This window comes from Pelodiscus sinensis, chromosome 9 (assembly GCF_052426305.1).
Source record: "Pelodiscus sinensis isolate ZL-2025 chromosome 9, ASM5242630v1, whole genome shotgun sequence".
NCBI lineage: Eukaryota > Metazoa > Chordata > Testudines > Trionychidae > Pelodiscus > Pelodiscus sinensis.
In genome coordinates, this window is record NC_143060.1 from 46,780,929 (window position 1) to 46,797,653 (window position 16,725).

Below are 16,725 nucleotides of genomic sequence, written 5' to 3' on the forward strand. Positions count from 1 at the left end.
AAGTCTTTACTATAGGCACTACTATGTTTCCCACCTGTAATAATAATTAGTATTTACATATTGGTTAATATGACCCATACAACTGCAATACTCAACTTTCATGAAATATTAAGGTGCATGTCAGGACTATCACTGCCTCTGATTCAGTAAACCATTTATGGATCACCGAAGTCATGCAACTTGCTTAAGTGCTCTGGGGAACTGGGACCCTGCGAGGAAGGTATTATCATCCTCTTTTTACACCTGGGGAAACAGAGGTAGGGAAGTAAAATAACTTGTTCCAGACTACAAAAGAAATCCGTGATAAAGCCAGGATTTAGAATGCAGGAATCTCAGACTTGTAACTCTGTGTTCTTGCTCACGGAACAAGCTGAATCTCACATACCACCTTGGTTACCAAAATAATGGTTCAGTAAATAAAAAATTGCAACATTAATAGATCTGTCAGAACAGTAATTTTGTGGAAATGACATGATGCTAGCTACTCATTACTATGAAACTGTTCACAGCATAATCATCTCATTCACAACTTAATTTCCCCTTTTGTAATTATACTGTTTTGTAGGGGGAAAAAAGTCTCTCAGCGCTGTACCAGTGTGAGAATCTGCATGGGTGAAAATATGATCTTCACTTCATTATAATAAGTTAAGATGTTTGGACGGATTTCAAGAATATAACTGTCCTCATTGATGTGATTATATCTAATGGAAAAACCCAATAGGTGTCTGAACATCCCACCTTCCCTCTACTAGCGAGCTCTCAGGCAACCAGCTACTCTTTCAGGTGCATTTAATATTTGCAGCACCAGCAAATTTGTCTGGGAGGCAAGTCCTCACCTGCCACTCACCAAGAGCAGACTGTATTAAATTTTTATATTTATTGACATTTCATTACCATAATTGACTGCACTTGGTTCTCTAGTAGAAGGCACAGGGCTGCCTCCTAAGCAGGAGAATTGGTCCCTTGAGGAGGATTTGCAATTAAAAACAAGGCAGAATGGATTTTTTTTATTGTGTAAATATGATGAGTTGAATTTTTAGCTTTAACTAGAGAATACTGGGTGTACAGAAGCCTTTTTCAAGAGTGAGAAAATTATGAGTCAGTGGAAAGACGACCCCCAAAGGTGTCAATCAGTTTATATAAAGTCAACTGTGCATGAAAAAGCCTCAGTTAATGTCTGTTCTGAAAAAAAGTGTTCACGTTAAACAGCATACTATCCTATCTGCCTTGTATGTGTGCAGTGTACGTAAGTAGAGGTGTATGGTCAGAGTGGGGTTTATTTCTGTATTGAAGCAGCTAAATACCAGATACCCATGGATCACCACAACTTCTGTCACAAATCCAAATGTACCAAGCAATTTGTTATCTATAACCAAGCACTCTGGGTATGTTCGAACTAGGGTGGCTAGTGTAGACATACCCTGAGTGCTTGGTTATAGATAACAAATTGCTTGGTACATTTGGATTTGTGACAGAAGTTGTGGTGATCCGGGGGTATCTGGTATTTAGCTGCTTCAATACAGAAATAAACCCCACTCTAACCATACATGGCTAATGTAGTCATTCGAACTTGCAAATGAAGCCCGGGATTAAAATATCCCGGGCTTTATTTGCATGTTCCCGGGCGCCGCTACTTTTAAATGCCCGGTAGTTCCAACTCCCTGCCCGCGGCTACATGCGGCACGGGCTATGTAGTTCGAACTAAAGCCCCTAATTTAGACTACTGTAACTCCTCATTGCAGTTCGAACTAGGGTGGCTAGTGTAGACATACCCTCAGATATCACAGAATATATTCTGGGGAGAAAGATCAGGATATACATCTTAACACACAACCACCTTCACCAAACAAGGATACTCAAACTGAAAAGTTGATTCCATCATGGAATGTGCTAGCCAAAGACCCCAAGAGAACCTGCTTCAATACAGAAATAAGCTCCCTCCAACCGTACACATCTAGAAGTCACACATTGGAACCTATATGGGGTATCATCAAACAACTACATTGTGGTGTTGTTTCCAGACCTGATGGGGATCATTCTGAAAGAAATCTTTCCTGAACCCCTCTTCTAGCCTTAAAATAATTCTTCTACCTCTTCAAGCTCAACATCAAAAGCAAGCTCCCCAGAGACCAGGACCCACAAACTCAAAGCTCCATCAGACCCTGTCAGAATAACAGATTCAAAACCTGTGGATATATCTCCACTGCTACAATGATCAACGCATCTTTCAAAGTCCTTGGGTCCTACACATACATATCACAACATATGGTATACCTCACCCAGGGCACTAAATGCCCCAGTAACAACTATGTGGATGAAGCGAGGTAATTACTACACTTAAATGAACTCACACAGAAAAATTATATAGATAGATAAAAACACCACATCATCACAGTCTGTAGGTAGCTGTACTTTGTAACGGTGATGCTCTGAGTACCTTTCCTAGATCTGAAGAAGAGCTCTGTGTAAACTCAAAAGTTTGTCTCTCTCACCAGCAGTAGTTAATCTGATGAAAGGTATTTCCGCAACCATCTCATCTCTCTCTACCCCTTCCAACTCCCCCCCAAAAACTACATGTAACTTGAGCTGGAAATTCACATCATATGCAGTTGTATACTGTAGAGCATAATGTGCCATCAAATGCTAGTTAATTAAACTGAAACCCTGACTGAAATTAAATGTCGACTTCTGCCTTAGGACCGATGGCCTGATATTGTACAATAGATCTTAATGCCGAAAAAAGTGGTTCAACATAATGATAAACACATTCAAAAATTAGAGCTTAAAAGTAAGTTCCTAAACCCATATTTAGAGGCCTGAAGTTGGGATTTTTCATAAGTGTCTAAATTACTTTGGAGTACTGCTCCCTTTGAATGCAATGGGAGCAATGTTAGATCAATGCTGAGTACATTTGAAAATCACACCTTTAAACTGTAAGATATTTAAGTAAGATATTTACTTAGATGTGGCCAAATTCTGCTGTCTTTACCCACAAAGATCTCTGAAATCAATTAGAGGTTTTGCCTAAGAAAGAATTAAAAGCAAATCTTGTTCACAGGGTCAAGCTATATTCTGGGCTACATTAGCTCTGAGCCTGAAGGCCAGGCTCTGAGTATTACTGGGTTAACAGGGACTGTCAAATTGAGTACTGCTGTTCATTATAATAATTCTTCTCACCTGCTCTGACTGGCTACTGGCTATGACTTCCTCAGCTTCTGAATTTCTCTCCAGCCTGTCACTTGACTTTGGCTGGACTTCTCCACAAGCAAAAGGGGTGGTGGAATTGGGACAGTGAATCTTTTGATCCCTGAACAGTTACCTGCAAATCTTTTGGAACAGAACTACTGCTCCTAGCGAGAACTTCAACACATAGTCAAACAATTGGCTGTTTGCCATTTGGTCCATGGCCATAGAGGCTTCACAGCTTGAGAGTTCAACATCACAACAGACTTGATGGACTCATAAAACGGGGGTGGGAGGGGGGAAGGGTCTTCCTCAGGGCTGCCTCAAGCCCCCAGTTAGTGGAATTTTATCATGGATGATATAAGCCAGCCAGAGAACGATGTTTGCTGGAATGTCTTGTGGCATTCTTGCTAAGACTAGTAGCTTCTTAAAAATAGATTAGGAAGAATGAGATCCACTTCCCTTGCACAGCACAGCAGAGTGGGAGTGGTCTGCAAGGAAAATCAAGCTGCAGCTTCCCAGAGGGTAGCAGTACTTCGGCTGTGGTGTGCTGTTCGGGATGAGCCAGCCAGAATTCAACAAGTGATTCCACAGAACTCTTCCACACACACATCCCAGTACAGATCCTACAATCTCAATGCACATTCTGGCTCGCTCCCTGCACTAAAATCAATTATTTTTAAAAATTATTGTACTAGGCTTAGGTGCGGGAGAGCAAGGTGACTTGATATAAGTGAGCTTCATACCCAAAGCTTTCTCACAAGGATGTGAATACTATGGTGATAAGCATGGTTTGTACAGGGTGGTTTTTAAGCATGGTTTTTATATTTCTAAAGCTACCTTTGTTTTACATACATTGAGATGGGCTCATCATGGACAAAGACAGGTATAGTTAAATCAGTTTTAGTTATATTAATTAAAATTGTGATGACTTGTACAGCATTAGATGCCTGTCATTTTAACATGATACACAATAATAGAAGATAATGAATTAAGTTGCCAGTGGACCTTTCCCTTAGGATAATGTTATTGTGTTTGCTAATTAGCTATAATATGCAAATAGTGAAGCTGATTACACTTCAAAGTAGTGTATTTGTTTTGTGTAACTTACATTATAAAGATCACTAGTACATCAAGATAGGAATAGTTTGCAGTTTCCTGTATTGCGCCATATATAGATTATCTAACAGTGACCAATTTGACTTTGTTATAAAACCTACAACTGTAAAAGTATTCTCAAGGGGCTGGGCAGATAGCAATTTTAATCAATTACTTGGGCTTTGTCTACATTTAAAAGTTTGAGAGATCTCCCAGAGCTATGTGTAAACCAACCCTACCTCCAGCCTGCTCTACACTAGTGCTTTACAGTGCTGTAACTTGCTGTGCTTGAGTGTGTGTTTTTTCATACCCTTGAGCCAGAGAGTTTACTGCGTGGTAAAGTGTAGGCTTAGACTTATTTTTCTAAAGAAATAATGATCAAGAGCCAGTTCTTCAAATTAACAACACTCTAAATATTATGTTAAAATGGCATGCAGGACCTGGATAACTCAGTCACTACAATCCATTGTTAAAACTGCCACTCCACTCTTTGCTCACCCCATCTTGATAAATACTATCACACTGTGCTCAGAGACTGACACAAGATTCCTGTAGGAATTACTATAACGAATGACCTATCCCTTGGAACATAATCAGAATGTATACATAGAGATGGCCTGGAACCTAATCCCTGAGCCTGAACATGACTGAAATTCAGGCAAGTTTAAATCTGGGATCAGAACTTTCTACTTTTGTGAAAGACTATCGCAGATGCCTTGTGGTCATAGCAATCAGGGCTGGATTAAGACCTTTAGAGTCCCTAAGCACTGAAAAGGTTATGGCGCCCCCCCACCCATAGCTCCAAGCAATTCACTATTTTCTGTCTGGTAGGGAGTGAGGAGATGCTTTTAAATTCAAGGATTTAACATTTCCTTTTGTACACCCCTCCTAACCCTCTATTGTTTCAAATCTCTTTCCACTGGCTGAGCTTAGTCTGGAGACCATCAGTGCCACTAGTCCAACTGCCCTGAGGAACTGCTAGAAGTGATATTGTGTCTCCTCCCCCCCCAGGGATGGGGTATGCTGCCTTTGAAATGCTCCCCTTGCTTGTTGGTTCTAGAGATTGAAATCTGATATGGGACCTACACTGGGCCCATTGTGGTGTTACTACCAGACTGCCAGTCCACTAGTGCACACTGTTTGGCAAGATACCTTTTTCTCTTTCTGGAAAAAACTGTAGTAAAAAATGAGAAAGGCAAACATTTCCCAAGGAAAGCCTACGTGTTCAAATGATGTGAATCCCAGCAGTTTTAGTTCATGTGGATCAATAGAAGATGCCCTCCTTCCTTTGAGGGCTTATCTAGACTACAGGGAACAGTCAAAAGAAGATATGTAAATTCCACAGGTATTTGAATATCTTCTTCCGATTACACTTTCGAAAGTGGAGCAGCTTTTTTGGCGAATCCCCTCCTTTGTCGAAAAGCCACGTAAACCTCCTTTTTTGAAGAAGAGCGGCTTTTCGACGAAGGGGGCGGTTAGTCGAAAAAGCCGCATCTTAATTACTTTCACTCCACTTTCGAAAGTACAATCGGAAGGAGATACGCAAATTCACACAGAATTTGCATATCTTCTTTCAACGGTTCCCTGTAGTCTAGCTGAGACCTGAGAATCCTCATCCCTATATATATTTTTTGAGTTTTTGAGTAAGCTGGTTTTGTATCAAATGCATAATGCAGCAAAACCTGCTAAGCAAACACCGATCATGCCAAGATTGTTGAGAAGTAGGTCTAGGGTTACTTGAAAAGTTCAGGATCTGTACTGAACACTTAGACAAAAATAAATTTGGTATTTGAGATTAAGCCAGAATGCTTGTGAATTTTGGAATAATTTGGGGGCATCGCTGTAGATTTTCAGCACAGCTAGAATGAACACTCCATTTTAACATTGTTTTAAATTTATTGGCTAAGGTTCTGTTTCTTCTTTCCCTTTTGGTCAGAGAGAGATTAGGTGTGACTTGGTCAGACCTGAACACAAGAGAACAATAAACTGTACAGTAAAATAATCATTGCTATGTACCATTTGTTTTCAACTTGACCCAAATCCTGCAGCTCACTGCTTTCGGGACTTCAGAATTTGGTCACCTGTACACAATTTAATACTGGATGCTCTGTGTGAGAATGCTATTTTTAAATAGCACCACAAGCTGTACTGACTGCAATGTGTTCTTGACACAAAGTTAGTGAGAAAGAAAAAGAAATACTATTTTGTTGTTTGGAAGTTCCTTTGGAGTGTCTCAGTTGATGACCATATTTCAGAGCAATTTCAGGCAAAAGCTAGTATCATTACCATATGCCTCTTTTATAAAAATCAAGGGTAATGATAATTTTGTTGTTAATTCATTTGTGGATTCCAGTTGTGGATTCCATTTCATCCTGATATTGAGGACCGGCACACAGATATTTGTTATACAGTTCCTACTTCAGCCCTTAAAATTTCTTCCAATAATATTGGCTGAGTGCAAACAAAATCCTATAGCCTTAATACATAGCAAGTTTGGACCTATTATTAGAGTGAAAGTTTCGCCTAAGCACATAGGTTGGACAAATTCAGAAAAATTGAACAATTGCAACACCAAGTATATATTAGATATTTATTGAATGGAACTGAGTTTTATAGTTGAAATGATAATGAAAAAGTGATTAAGAGTACAATATAAATAATGCCCAAAGAACATTAGAGATATTTTTTCAATCCCAGGAGCAATAATTTTGCATTTAATTATCTAAAACTAGTTTATATTTTTTTTCAGTCCTTCTTTACAAATTGGAAAAAGAGAAGATCAGTTTACTGATGTCCCTTCTTTAACAGCCCCTTTTTTCTCTGTCCCTACAACTACTCTTCCTGTCATTTTATTTAGGTGTTGTTGACATGGAACTGCGTTGAAAATGGATTCCTGTATGTACCCATCGCCTGGGAAGCTCAGTTGCGCCCCCCCAGTTCTCTCCATCAACTGTGTGCTGACAAAATGGATCTTGAGGCAAACTTGATCTCCAAAGGCACAGGCTAATGTGACTGAGGTGAGTAATTGTCCACCAGAGATTAGGGTAGCAACATATCCCGCCCTTCCCCAACCCGGCTCATCTCCGCCAACACCTGGTAGTAATGGGGAGTTGAAAGAAAGCTGTGAAGTGTTCCAGCAAGAGATAGGTTTCAACCACAAAATTCAGATGTAGGTTGAAAGTCAGATCTTATCCTGCTTCAACACTGGAGGTTGTTTAGGTCTGGAATTTCAATTATAGCCCATCCTCACAAACCCAATTGGTCATGTGATCTGTTTCAGTTATTGCCAACCAATCAATTTTTTTTTAATCTCAAAAAAGTCTCAATGTTAGGCAAAGTTATATTTTTTATCTGAATTGACTTGACCAAATGTGATGTGGGGTAATCTGGCTGTACAATTGTATGAATTCGGACTGTTGCTCTGAAATTGTTCTTATGAAAATACTGTATTATTGAGAACCTCATGGAATTTGCCATATGTTGACAAGGCCTGTAGCACATCCAGTCCAGATTAGAGATGGTGGACAGTAGTTAACCTTAATTATTGCATTTTTACCGCATATTAGCAATATTAAGAAGATGGACTGCTTTAAGGAGAACCAATATTTTCTAACCCCTCCAACTGGGGATTAAGAGCGAAAATCCCTTTTAGAGTAGCAAAACAAAGGATGTGTTGTTATTGGTAGGACATATAAACTAAAGGGACTCAGAGAGAAGGAGTAGGAGTTCGGCATTAAAAGAAGATTCCGGTATGCTTTCATAGCTAGGGGAAGCCTCTGCTTAATTGCCAGAACAAGCAGTGTCAAAGAAAGTCAGTACTCCCTGGTTTAGAAATCAAGACATGAGCTGCAGCAGAAGTATCCTGGATCTGTCCTCTGTCCTTAGCCCAAAAATAGTCTAAAGTGGTGAAGAAATTGAGGCAGAGAAATATGAGCAGAATTATCTATTTTGAAATAGAGCTGTGCATTCTGTGTTTTTAAAGGAAGAATGATGGTTTTAGAATTCTGTGCAAAGTCCTTCTCGTTGTGTGATGCCTATCACAAGTCCTGACTGAATTAACCTGTGGACCTAGAACTCCCATACAACTGGAATTCTGAGAGACTGTGGTTAAGCTGTAGGGGAATCAGGGAACATCGTCAGTGCTGGTCCCAGGGTTTTGGCAATTGGACTACAAAGTCTCAACTCTCAGGATGGGCTGCTAGGATATACATCCCAATAGTGTGCCTGATGACCCCAAGCTATCAGCAGCCTGTGGACTCTGCTAAGACTCCAGAGGCTTAAAGCACACAGAATACAGATGTTGGATCCCTCATTGCAATCTGCTGAAATTCCAGGAGGGGAAGCTCAACTAGATTGGTAACACCACACTGAGTAGAAAACAGAGGGTTGTACTGCAACTATAAGGGGAGTGTGGGTAAAATCAAAATGAATAACTCAGGTCCCGGCAGCCTAGGTAATATATCAAATGCCGCACATTAACTACTGCAGCAAAATGCATGAACAATGAATAATATTCTCTAGTCATCTGTAAGTTCTACTCCGAGTCCCGAGTACAAAAAAAGTGCCAGCAGATTATATAGAAAATCCAGTAGAATAGCACATAACCTTGGAGAAATTAAAGTTTCTCTTTAATAGGAAATGGTTTATTGCTATCACATCCTATGTGTGAAACCCAGGACATGGAAAGCAATGTGGAAATGTTTTGCAATTAACTAATACAGTGCAAATCATTCTTTGGTTGTTTTGTGTTGTGAAATTTGGAGACATGTAAGATGCACTTGTGCTAGTTTATTTCCTTTTGAAATGGTAATTAATGTTGCTGAGGGGCAGCACTTAGTACAGAAAATGAAACATGCACAGAAAGGAACTCATTTGTGAGGAATTGCTGAGGGATCATAATGATCTGAAAAAGTACTTTTTTGAAACACACACAAAGGAATCTCGTTTATGAAACTCCAACAAAATAAACGAATAAATAAACAAACAAATAAACACACGAATAAATAAATAAATAAATAAAGCAAAGCCTTGCTGTGCAAGTCCAGTGCTCGCTGCTGTTATTTTTCAATAGACTATTTGATTCAGCTACTGTTCATCTCTAATTCTCAGCGAAAGTCTGTAGGAGAGGTAGTGGAGACTGGGTTAGCTGTCAGCATGAGTGAAGTATGCAGTAGCCCATCCATAGGAAAGGCACTGAAATTGGTTGTTTCTGTGTTTCTTCAGTGTGGGTCCCTCTATTGTCTGAACATTTCAAGTTGAAGGAAGAATTACAATAAATGAGGAGAATCTCTTTTCAGGGGATACTGAGAGTGCCTGCACCAGCTAATGCTGGACTAATGTCTAATGCTGGAAGCAATGTAGGTGAAATTGGGTCTGAAAAGAGGCCATATTTTACCTGCTTATTGGTGTTGGGGCAAAAATATATGCAATCAGCACAATTTAATCATATTTTGATTTTGTTTGAGTCTATAATTTTTCCTAGAAAAATAAAATTTCCAATTTCTAAGTAGTGCAATTATTATACAGCTTGCTCTGCATTATTGTCCAGTAGTCATGAAATCTTCTGCTTTGTCTTTGTGTTACATACACATCTATGTTTTTTTGTGTACAGGTGAAAAGTGGCCAAAGCAGTAAGAAATTAGTACTGTGCACAAAGGGATGCAATGCAGGGGAATAAGTTAATAATCAAATAAAATTAAACATTAATTTACTATAGCTCTCAGGAACAGAGCTATGTGCCAATGCGCTTATTGAAACAAGTGACATTTTCGATTTTGAAAGGGTGTTATAAATACAAAAATCATATGCATCCTTGTTCAATAGGTAAATCGCTCCAATTATCTACATTTTGCAGGTGGGGAAACAGGATCAAATTTGCTTTCAATGACATCAATATAAACCGAGAGTAATTACACTCATTTCAGCTGATGTCATAGGGGAAGGGGCAGAATTGTAGGGACATTAAATGATTTGCCCAGTGCTGCAAAGGGCCTCAGGATTATCCAAGATTAGAAGGTGGCAATGGTGTGGCTGCCCAGTCCTGTTCTCACACCACTGTATGACATTTTTTATTACTAATAGTAAGTAGGCAGGGACACTTCTATGACCTTTCATATATGCTTAGAACACTTCTTTGGAGCACAGAGAATCGACCCACATTCATAAAATTATGGCTAAGGCTCTAAGCACAGCATAGATACATACACAATGTAGTTCTGTAGTCAGAAGAAGGAGTTGTTTCCCACTCTGCATAGAAATCTAGGCATTTTAGTTTGCAGTTACTTAAATGCCAGTGGACCATCTTTTATTTTCACTTTGAATCAGGAATCAAACATTCATGCATACTCTCCTTCTCACAGATACTGTACATTTTGTTCCATTAAAGTCTGAATTCTATGAATAAGGTTCTCCTTTTCATTGTCAAACCCTTTGTGCTTTTGGAAATTATAAATGATTCAAAGCTTTCTATTTATTTAGCTTTCCCCACAATTTTCTTCATTTCATAATTTAGTCCGAATTTTTGCTGTCAGACAGTCTAAACCTCTGATGCCTGGAAACAATTAACTCTTTGAGAGGCTGTTTAGCAACAGTGGGATGTACAATGCTAGCTTCCTAGACAATGTGTTAAATCATTCTCTCATGGATTTGTGTTCGTTCTTCCTAAGAGAGAATCTATCCCTCTCTCACACACCCTCAACCTTTTCCGACTCTGAGCAGGAAATTTGGAGGTAATAATTGTAGGGTGTCTGGGGTTCTGAACTTCTAAATTGACCAGCAACTATTCTGAGTAAACCACAATTCTCAAAGAAAAATAAACTTCTATTGCTCAGGTCCAAACCCTACTTTTTGCCAGAAACCATTTTAGTCTTAGGAAATACAACTTCTTGAGAGACACTTCTGATCTACTCTCTTTCAATCATAGTGGTATACAAGTAGATTGGAAAAGCAAAGTGCTTATGATTATATCTGCTTCTATAAGTTTAACAGTAATCATTGGACTAGGAACAGAGTGCACAAGTCATTTTATCTACATTATTTGTACTCAATCTCTCTGTTTCAGAACACATGAGTGCTTCTGACCTAGTTAAACTCCTGCTATTTTGAAGATGATTAATAAAAAAACAACACCTCTTTGAGTCTGCACACTCACTTGTTGCCCAGTAACCAGAAGGATGGAGCCTTCTTTTCCATGTACCACTTGCCGATAAATGTGATCTAGAATTAGGAGTTCACTCCAGCAATTCTGAAGCAGCTTCATTTGGTCATCAACCTGTAAAACAAACAGAAAAACTGATAGTATTACTTTGGTAATAACTCTCTTAAAACTCAGACAACACAGACTGCTGATGGAGAAGATGGTACCATAGCATCCTTTTTAGTTTTCTGGTTAGGTTTCAGATATACAGATTTAATGTTATCAGACTGGAAGTGATGTCAATAATTATTGATTTTAGAACAATGATATTGCAGCTATACAATATCAGCCTTTGTCTATAGGGCTTCGGGAGGTGTCCTGAAATAGCTATCCCGCATCCCGACAGCAAGCCCATTATTCTGAAATATAATGGACTTGATAGTTTGATGACCCTATAAACCTCATTCCATGAGGAGCAAGGGACGTTTCGGAATAGGGGTTTATTTTGAAATTTAGCAGTGTGTAGACAGTGTCAAATTACAAAATAAGCTATCTCAAAATTGACTCAAAATAAGCTACACCATTTACATAGCTCAAATTGCGTAGCTTATTTCGAGCTATGGGTGCAGTGTAGAAATGCCCTAGATGACCCAATCTATGATTAAGCAGAAGATTTACAACTGTTACATTGCTAGAATAAGACGAAACATGAGCACTAATATCCAATTATATCAGACACTGGGTGAAAGTCCCACTGACGACTCAGAGCAATTAATTTTATTTTTCTATTTATTATGTGCCTGTCTCAGGAGATCAGCATTCTTTTCCTTGCTCAAAAACTAGCCTGTGTGCCTCATGCCTCAGTTTCCTTATCTGCAAAATATAGGTAATATTTTCCTTAACCTGCTTTGAGATCTATGAACGAAAAGCTTTGTAAAAGAACTCAATACTATTATATACCTACCATGTTATTAGGATGATGTTTTTTTAAATTGAAGCTTTCACCATGGATTAATATAAATTGAATAGCTGAGTTTGACACACACTTTAAAGAAACAATTAGTTGAATGACAAGGAGGTGGCTGAAGAAGTGTCAGTGGTGGTGTTGGACTGAAAAGAAAGGATGCTTCCTCTTCATAGTTTAATCATAGAAACAAAATGGAGCAGAAAGGTCTCAGGCCGGAGAAGAAAATGTATAGACAAGCAATAGTCACAGTATTTGTACAGTAATAAGTACTGCATCAGTGGTTGTGTCTGGTAATAGCAGAAACATATCTGACACTAATTCTGATTCTGACTTTCCAGAATATTGTCCAGGCATTAAAACATAGCAATTGCAGCAATTATAATCTGAGATTTAAATCTGAGGCAGAGTACAGATTGGAAGAGGCTGCAATTAAAGGAGTCTGTCTTCTCCTAAAAGGGAGGAGAGGAAAAACATGCAAATAAATGGTAAATGTCCTATAAGTAAAACACATTACTGAATGTGGAGAATATATAGTGTCAGAATGAATCTAGAGAGGTCATGATTGCTACTGTATAATGAAACCAAGATTTTAAAAAATGGATCCATACATTGTATTTAGGCAACAGACTCCAAAAGTGCTGAACATTTGAAATGAATGGGTGTTGCTATGTGCTTAGAACTTTTGAAAAACTTTGAATATACAGGCATGACACAAACTAAATCAATGCTATGGCATTAGGTGAAAAAATAATCCTTTGAGAGAAAAATGCAGACTAGCCAAGATACAGGTAGGAGAGATGCAGAGCAGCAGAGATACAGGTCAAGTGCACAAAGCCAATGATTTTCTTATAGAAACTGGTCCCATTGACATAGATGATACAACACAAGCAGACAGAGATGTACAATTGTAATAGCACTGTATAAAAAAATTGATGAAGTTTCAAAAAAGAGTGCTTGTGCCTTCTTGCCACATTGTTAATCTTATTTCTATACTTAGAGAAAGACATCGTAAAACATATAGGCTGTGTCTAGACTGGCAAGTGTTTCCGCAAAAGCAGCCACTTTTGCGGAAAACTTGCCAGCTGTCTACACTGGTCGCTTGAATTTGTGCAAGAACACTGGCGATCTAATGTAAGATTGTCAGTGTTCTTGCACAAATACTATGATGCTCCCGCTCAGGGATAAGCCCTTTTGCGCAAATGTATTTGCACAAGAGGGCCAGTGTAGATAGACAGGGGAGGACTATTTTGCGCAAAAAAGCCCCGATGGCGAAAATGGCGATCGGGGCTTTCTTGCGCAAAACCGCGTCTAGATTGGCATGGATGCTTTTGCGCAAAAAGTGCTTTTGTGCAAAAGCATCCGTGCCAATCTAGATGCTCTTTTCCGCAAATGCTTTTAACGGAAAAACTTTTCTGTTAAAAGCATTTGCAGAAAATCATGCCAGTCTAGATACAGCCATAGAGTACAATGGCACCATATTTAATATCATTATTAAAGCTCAAGAAGTGGGGGAGTATTGCACAGTACTTAAATTTGAATAATACTGAAGGCTTGCTCCGACTCCTATAAAAAAATAAGGGAAAATAGCATTTGCTAAAAGTGATTTGTCAGAATGGGTGATAATAGCTAATGGCAAATTAGAAAAGTTTAAAATATGATACGGTTGCAAAGAAGTAGTCTGCAGTGTGAGGCTGCAGGCAAGTGGCTTGCAGTACAAGGATATATGCACAGTGCAGTTTGGGTTGCTTATGTAAAGAGGCATCCTGTTGTGGAACAGGAAAGTCTCAGTGACTGTATCTCTCAGTGAAAATGGATGTGAGTGCAACTGGAATATTGTATTTAGTTTAGGGCTTTTTTTTTTTTTTTTTTTTTTTTTGCCAGGATGTGAGTGAGAAATTGCAGGGGAATCATATAAAGTTAGCACAATTATTAGGGGGTGAAGAGTCTGACTTTTAAGAAATGATTAAAGGCTTGACGCTGCACAGTCTCATTACAAGCCACATTCCTACTGAAATAAAGTGAGGTTTTGCTTGGTTAGGATACTGTAGGATAATTCTTTAAAAACAATAAATATACGTACAGTACCTTTGCTGGGCAACAGTTAAATGGGAAAGCATGGAAGATTTGACAAATATTTAAAATCTGTAAACATCACTGATGGATAGGAACTGAGGATAATTAAAATGTTTGCACTTCAGAGAAATAAACTTAAATTACACAAGGGAAAATTTAAGCTGAATATCTAGCTAAAACAATTTCTGAGAGACAAATCTATTAGGCTACAAAACAGTCTTCTAATAAAGGGGTAGATGCCTCACAATTTGATATATTTAAAACTGGACTGGGAAAAGCACTAAAAACATGTATTTCAGGGAGCAATCCTGCGTAACTGGAAAGCAAGTGTAGGTGATATAAGAAGTCTTTTCAATTTTTAACTTGCAGGACTCAATGAACTCTTTCTCAGTTGCATCCTTTCTGACTAAGGCCATAGGCAACAGGGGTACTAACTGAATGGTTTGCTTAGCCTAAGAAACTGAAAAGTTTTAATATAAGCAGTGCTGGTAATGCTGTCTATTATTAAGGTTACTTTACATCTCCTATTATAAGTTCTTGTTTTCAGTTGCTTATAATTTAGTGAAACTGTATCCATTTGGGCTGAAATTTTCTACAGTGGTTGTCTGCCTCAGCCTGAACTGTTGTGGAAAGTTTCAGCCAAAACAGTTGAGCCAATTTTCAGGAATGAATTGAGGGAAAAATGTTCTGTTAAAAAAAATCCTGGAGATGTTTCCATTGAGACTCTTCCATGCTTTGGATTAGGGACTTGAATTTCACCAAAGGGGTGGTCTTTGTATGAGGAATATATCCTTGTCCAATCCTGTGAAAATCTGCCTACATTTGGTCCTAAAGCAGCCTTTGAAGAATTGCAGTTCACAGATGCTCAGTGCCGACCATTCAGATTTTAGCAGCTCAATTTCCTGAAGATTCCATCTGCACTCAGCATGTTGTAGCCTCGTGCTGAGCAAGGCTTCTGCTGCATTTGCAGTTCTAGAGTGTTACTGGCCATGCCAGCTCTGAATCTGGGCACATGAACTTGGAGCAGGGATACTATCTATGGGTATGTCTACACTACCCCGCTAGTTTGAACTAGCGGGGGTAATGTAGTCACCCGCAGTTGCAAATGAAGCCCAGGATCTGAATTTCCCGGGCTTCATTTGCATGAAGCCGGCCGGCGCCATTTTTAAATGCCGGCTAGTTCGAACCCCGTGCCGCGTGGCTAATCCGAACTAGCTACTCCGTGCTGCGTGTAGCCGCACGGCACGGGGTTCGAACTAGCCGGCATTTAAAAATGGCGCCGGCCGGCTTCATGCAAGTGAAGCCCGGGAAATTCAAATCCTGGGCTTCATTTGCAACTGCGGATGACTACATTACCCCCGCTAGTTCGAACTAGCGGGGTAGTATAGACATACCCTATTTTCTTCTCTCAGGGTATGTCTACACTTGCCCCCTAGTTTGGACTAGGGAGGCAAATGAAGCATACCAAAGTTGCTAATGAAGCATGGGATTTAAATATCCCGTGCTTGATTAGCATATTCACGGCCAGTCGCCATTTTAAAATGCCGGTTGCCTGATTTAACTTGCCACGTGTAGATGCGGAATGTAGTCCTATCCAAAACCCTTTCCTCAAATTAACTGTTACTCCTCATTGCATGAGGAGTAACAGTTAATTCCAGGGAAGGGTTTTGGATTGGACTACCACGTCTACACGCGGCAAGTTAAATCAGGCAACCGGCATTTTAAAATGGCAACTGGCCGCGAATATGCTAATCAAGCACGGGATATTTAAATCCCATGCTTCATTAGCAACTTTGGTATGCTTCATTTGCCTCCCTAGTCTGAACTAGGGGGCAAGTGTAGACATACCCTCAGGGACTCCTCTGCTGGGCACAGATAAATGTGGAGGAAGTTGCCTGATTCCCACACAGAGGGATAACAGCTGAACCTGTGTTGGGGTGGGGGAGTATGTTGGGATAAGGAGGCTGGGGCTGGCAGACACAGAAATTGGCACTTGGTGAAAGTAGGGGTGAGGGAAGATTGGGGTTGCAGGCAGATTGTGAGTAAGAGCCAAGAATGGAGACTGGGACTGGCTAGGAAGGAGACTGGGACCCAGACAAGACTGGGATAGGTACAGGTTGGAGAGGGGAGAGCAGTGGAGCATCACTGGGGGAGGAATGGATAGAAAAGCATGTGCTCACTAGACCACATCCCCCTGCACAGTCAGTGGAACCCAGGACTCCAGTCATCTGAAGAAGTGGGTTGTGCCCACGAAAGCTCATGATACCAT

At 39.6% G+C, this 16,725-nt stretch overlaps 1 protein-coding gene across 4 annotated transcripts in view; it reads right to left on the reverse strand.

The window, feature by feature from the left end:
- NR5A2 (nuclear receptor subfamily 5 group A member 2) overlaps positions 1-16,725 on the reverse strand; it is a 125,396-nt gene that overhangs the window by 42,737 nt on the left and 65,934 nt on the right. For all 4 annotated transcript variants that reach the window (XM_006135394.5, XM_075936680.2, XM_075936681.2 and 1 more), the window contains one exon: positions 11,432-11,551. In XM_006135394.5, coding sequence (XP_006135456.1) covers positions 11,432-11,551 — 120 coding nt within the window. The remainder of the gene's footprint in view (positions 1-11,431; positions 11,552-16,725) is intronic.